Below are 5,290 nucleotides of genomic sequence, written 5' to 3' on the forward strand. Positions count from 1 at the left end.
CCCTCCCACAGTAAACATGTAGAGGTCAGAGGACAACTCTGTGGAGTCAGTTCTCTCCTTGCATCTTTCCATGGCTCTGGAGGGTAGAACTCAGGTTGCCAGGCTTGCTCAACAAATGCTTTGCCCACAATGCCATCTCACAGCTCTTGACTGCTCTTGAAAGGTGTGATCCCTAAGAGGTGCAGTGTGTCCACTCTGGGTGATAGCTCTATATGGGTTACTCATTTCTGTATTTGTTTGAATGATATAATGCATACTTAATGAAAATGAAGCCACACTTTCCCCGAGACCCCACATGATTCTCTTCACTGGCAGATAACTTCATACTTGAATTGGCTTGTTCGAATGTCCTCTGAGATGGAGACCAACATTGTGGCCGTGGAAAGACTAAAGGAGTATTCTGAAACAGAGAAGGAGGTAAGTCAGGATCCCACCCTGGCCCCTTGACCTTGGCCTTCCAGACACCCCTTGGGTGTCCTCTGCCAACTCACAGGGTGAGCTATGTGCCTTCCAGGCCCTCTTTGGCTTGTCCTGTCTGTTTTTAACACTTACTAAGAACCACCTTGTTTTAGAAGGAAATCATCCACATGCCCTGTTTTCCCCAAGATACCTGTGGGCTGTGTCTCTTACTAAGGAGCATTTTCCCCTGTGATTCTTTCCTTCACTTGATGATGTCACAGAGAAAGTCTTAGCCCTGGTTGTCACTCGAAGCTCATGGCCACCTTATTAATTAAGGTGGTTCCCCCACAGCTGGCAGATAAACTGCAAACTTCACTTTCACAGCCTCTAACAGGCAACCTCTGCCTGCCAAAGTTACCTGCTATTTGCTATGTCAGTTTACAGGGGCTCTTTTTATGGGGAATCAAATGGAATTAAATTGCATCAGTGCAAAAATTTTCCCTAAGTTGAAGAATTGAGTGGAAATGAATTGAATAGAAGTGTTAGAAGGGGCTGGGGAGATAGCTCAACGGGTGAAGAGTTCAGATCCCTAGAACCTACATAAAGACTGAGTTTGGCAGCTTGCACTTGCTGATTTCTCTTATCCCTCTTGTTGTAATACAGGCTCCCTGGCAAATCCAGGAGACGGCTCCACCCAGCACCTGGCCCCATTCGGGCCGTGTAGAATTCCGAGACTACTGCTTGAGGTATCGAGAGGACTTGGACTTGGTTCTCAAGAACATAAATGTCACCATCGAGGGTGGAGAAAAGGTGGGTGTGCCATCTTCCATCCTCACTAACTCAGTCAATGGAGTGAGGAGTAAAGGAGGCTGTGTGCCATCCTACATTCCCATTGACTTAGGGTCCAGCATGAACCCCCACATCAACCAGTAGTTAGTCACAGCTCATACTATAGGATTGAGGTGCTTTTACAGGGAGGAATCATGGGAATAATAAAAGATGCTGAGTATATTCAACAGGTGGCAAAGTGGACCTGAAGGACAAGACCTATGGAAATGCAGATATGTTTGGGGGAAACATTTGAATGAACTGTAAATACTAAAATGTTCCCTCTGCTTTTTTTGGACAGTTGGAATATGTAGCAGTTCTGGCCCAACCCCCTCCAGGCTTTTTATAGAAAATCTTAGCCCTCCAGTTCACCCCAGTTCCTCCTGTGGGGTCCATGTGCCTATGTGGTCCCTTTAAAGCATCGGCATTTGTAAACTGTAGAGTAATAAGATGCTGCTGTCATCACCAGGATGACTTATAGGGACATGTAGTTCTAAGCTATTCCTGGAAGACATTTCAGACTATGACCTATAGAATTTTCTCAGAAACTTGGTCTGGGTTCACCCTAGGCATTTGCATCTTGTAATATTGATTTGTTAAATTGTCCATCCACATGTGTCAGAGTCTTCTGTTTCTATGAGATAGTCTCTGAGTCTTTATGTGTTTATGGGGATTCAAGTACGTGTGCTGGGCTGCGATAATGGTGGGCGAGCCCATCTCAAGCCCAGATGTAAAAGAGAGGAGAAAGAACTGTCACTGGACATTGGGAATGTCAACCATTGGCCTGTAACTGGGGTGCCCGCCCAGGCCATATCAGAGAAGTTCAGAGGCTTTGCTTGAATCTGAGGTGTTGTCATGGCTCCAGGAAGGAATTCCCGTTAGAGGAGAAAGGAACCATGTGGGAAGCCAGGAAGCACCTTATTATTTTCTGACTCTCTTTAATTGAACATAGCATAACTCACCTAAACATTTCTCTGCACCCTATTCCTTTGAGCATCTCTACTGACTTATATTAAGTCCTTAGCCTTTGGAAGCCTGCAAAGCAAAGAGCATCCTTTCCAATCTTTTGTCAAAGTGGCCCCTGAAGGTAGGTCTTGGAGAAGCTGGGGGGTGAGCACCTTGATAGTAGCTAAATCAACTAGATGACCACAGCTCTGACCCAGCCACTTGCTGGGAGAACATTGAATCTGCAGCGTTCTCACCTCACCACAGTCCCTTCCTGTCCTGCAGGTTGGTATTGTGGGCCGTACAGGAGCTGGGAAGTCATCTCTCACCCTGGGTTTGTTCCGGATCAATGAGTCTGCAGAAGGGGAGATCATCATCGATGGGGTGAACATCGCTAAGATTGGCCTGCACCACCTGCGCTTCAAGATCACCATCATCCCTCAGGTGGGCGAGGCTGGTGGTTCCTGCACATACTGAAGCCACACCCTCTGTATCCATAGACTCAGCCAACTGTAGATGGAGAATGGTGTTTTTGCATTCATGTATTTACTGGGAGGAGGGGAACAGGTCATATGTATGAAGATCAACTACAGGAATCAATTCTCTATATGTGTAATTCTGAGGTTAGAATTCAGGTCATCAGGCTTGGTGGCATGTGCCTTTAGGTCACTGAGCCCATGGCTAGTTTTTTTTTCAGGTTTAGCATCTGCACTTAATACCATACATAGATTTTTATCCCCAAGTGATGTGATGCACAGCCATTTTCCCAGTATTTTCTTGGTATTAGGTAGTACATCATCTAGACATGGCTGTATGTAGGAGCTGTGAGTAAGTTATGTGAAAATACTATACTGTTTCATACAAAGAACCAGAGCATCTATGGTTTTAGATGGTAACACTGTCTTCTCTGCCAGTTGCAGGAGTCAGCGTGTTAATCTCTAACACTTCCTGGAGCTAAGCTACAGATAAGAATTTTCTAAACCAATCCCTGTGGGCAACAGTTCCCTAAGGCATTATTTGTGGTTGTGATTTTTCCTTAACTTTCTCTGAGAGTCTTTTCTGAAGGTGGGAATGAGGGAGTGTAATTGTTACATTTCTGTTGCTGTGATGAAATACCACCACTAAAAGCAACATAGAGGATTTACATATTGAAAGTTTGGAGGAGTTTTGCAAGAATAAAGGTTTTGGTCCAGTTTACCCAGGGCTTTTCAGACATTTCCTGTTACAGACATCCTACAGAGTTCATACTTTGGAGAGAATCTGAGATCTCTTCCTGTTGTAGTGTGAACATCTCGTTTTTTCTATCTATGAGCTTTCCTGGTTTATTGTGGTGTGACTGTTTTGTTAGTTACTTTTCTGATAGTTGTGACAAAACCTCTGACAGAGTCATCTGCAGGAAAGAAAGGTTTATTTTGGTCACAGTGTCACAGGGTTGCTTTCTACTATAGTGGGGGAAGCATGGTCACACAGTAGGTGTGTGGTGGGAACCCAGCCAGCATCAGAGCCAAGTCTAACCTGCTTTCCCCATACAGGCTCCACAACATCCTAAAATAACACCACCAACCAGGGAACAAGTGCTCAAAACATCAGTCTGTGGGGAGCCTTCTAGATTCAGACCCTCACACATGCTATCTACTGTCCTTGCACAGGATCCTGTTTTGTTCTCGGGTTCTCTCCGCATGAACCTGGACCCTTTCAGTCAATATTCTGATGAAGACGTCTGGATGGCCCTGGAGCTCGCTCACCTGAAGGGCTTTGTGTCAGCTTTGCCTGACAAGCTGAATCATGAGTGTGCAGAAGGCGGAGAGAACCTGAGGTAGGTAGGCAGGCAGGGGCTGGTGCCTATGTGCTAACTTCCAGCCTCCTGCTTCAGTGCTAGGGTGGTCAGCCGGGAGCTGTGCTGCTCATCCTGGCTGGGCTCATTCATGGGACAGGGTTGGGGGTACAGCTGACTTTTGGCTGATCTACTTGGCCTCAGTGGGGTCATTGCACATATTTTCATCCTCCAGCAGACTTGCCCAGGCATGCTGTCATAGTGATGGCAGATGTGTAAGAGTGAATATGCTCAGTGTCCATTCCCACGTTAGGCCATTCATTGGCCAGCATCCTGTTGGCTAAAGCCAGACCCATAGCTGATTCTGCTGCAGCTCAATGATATCATGGATACTAAGCCACTCTGTCACCCACACCAAAATGGCCTGATACTTTGAATATCACCTCTGAGCCTTTTGTTGGGGATGGTTCTAAGCCCATTTCTTGCTCACCAGGAAGTGTAACATGATTGATATTTGTCACAGGCATGGACATGGGTGTGGACTTGTTCTTCTGCCCAAAGCCCACCCCCAGACAGTCTGCTAGCTTTCTTCCCTCCAGGCCTGGTTCAGGATCAGGGTAGTTTGAGCCCCCATCTCTAGGCTTTTCTCCCTTCCTAGTGTTGGGCAGCGCCAGCTTGTGTGCCTGGCCCGGGCTCTGCTGAGGAAGACAAAGATTTTAGTGTTGGACGAGGCTACAGCAGCTGTGGACCTAGAGACAGATGACCTCATTCAGTCCACGATTCGGACACAGTTTGAAGACTGTACTGTGCTCACTATTGCTCACCGGCTTAATACCATCATGGACTATACAAGGTAAGGCCCCAGAGTGGATCTGTGGGCCTACAGGGTTGATCCTGTCCAGTCATATTCATTCATTCATTCATTCATTCATTCATTCATCACCATCCTTATGCTCAGGGCAACCCCAATTGGTGGAACTCTTCTGTCATAGGAAGAACCAGGTTATCCAGTGTTATTTCAGTCAGCATATTGATATGCATGCGGGGCCTGCTATAAACCCCATGTTATTCTGGACTCAGGGGTTCCCTCTCAAAGCTTAGGGAATATCTTAAGGACCAGGACACTTAATTAAAAGAGAGGGACAATGATCACAGCAACACTGATTTCAGAAGGTGGCATGTGCTGTGTATAAGTGATAACAAGGAAGTAGTAGGGTGGGTACCCAGATGAGCCCATCTCTCCAGCCTCTAGAGTTCTTAATACTTTCTGCAGAGCAGGTAATCTCACAGATATTAGACACATCTCTTTGCGTAATGCTCACGTCTGCATCCCTCTCCATGCAG

General features: G+C 46.3%; 1 protein-coding gene across 5 annotated transcripts in view; it reads left to right on the top strand.

Annotated features, from left to right (window-relative positions):
* The window catches only part of Abcc1 (ATP binding cassette subfamily C member 1), a 132,633-nt gene that overhangs the window by 126,647 nt on the left and 696 nt on the right, over nt 1-5,290 (top strand). For all 5 annotated transcript variants that reach the window (XM_052759608.1, XM_052759609.1, XM_052759610.1 and 2 more), the window contains 5 exons: nt 316-417; nt 1,063-1,209; nt 2,458-2,616; nt 3,822-3,988; nt 4,605-4,799. In XM_052759608.1, the coding sequence (XP_052615568.1) occupies nt 316-417; nt 1,063-1,209; nt 2,458-2,616; nt 3,822-3,988; nt 4,605-4,799 (770 nt within the window). The remainder of the gene's footprint in view (nt 1-315; nt 418-1,062; nt 1,210-2,457; nt 2,617-3,821; nt 3,989-4,604; nt 4,800-5,290) is intronic.

Source organism: Peromyscus californicus, unplaced genomic scaffold (assembly GCF_007827085.1).
Source record: "Peromyscus californicus insignis strain IS unplaced genomic scaffold, ASM782708v3 Scaffold_3__1_contigs__length_106647218, whole genome shotgun sequence".
In the NCBI taxonomy this organism is placed as follows: Eukaryota; Metazoa; Chordata; class Mammalia; order Rodentia; family Cricetidae; genus Peromyscus; species Peromyscus californicus.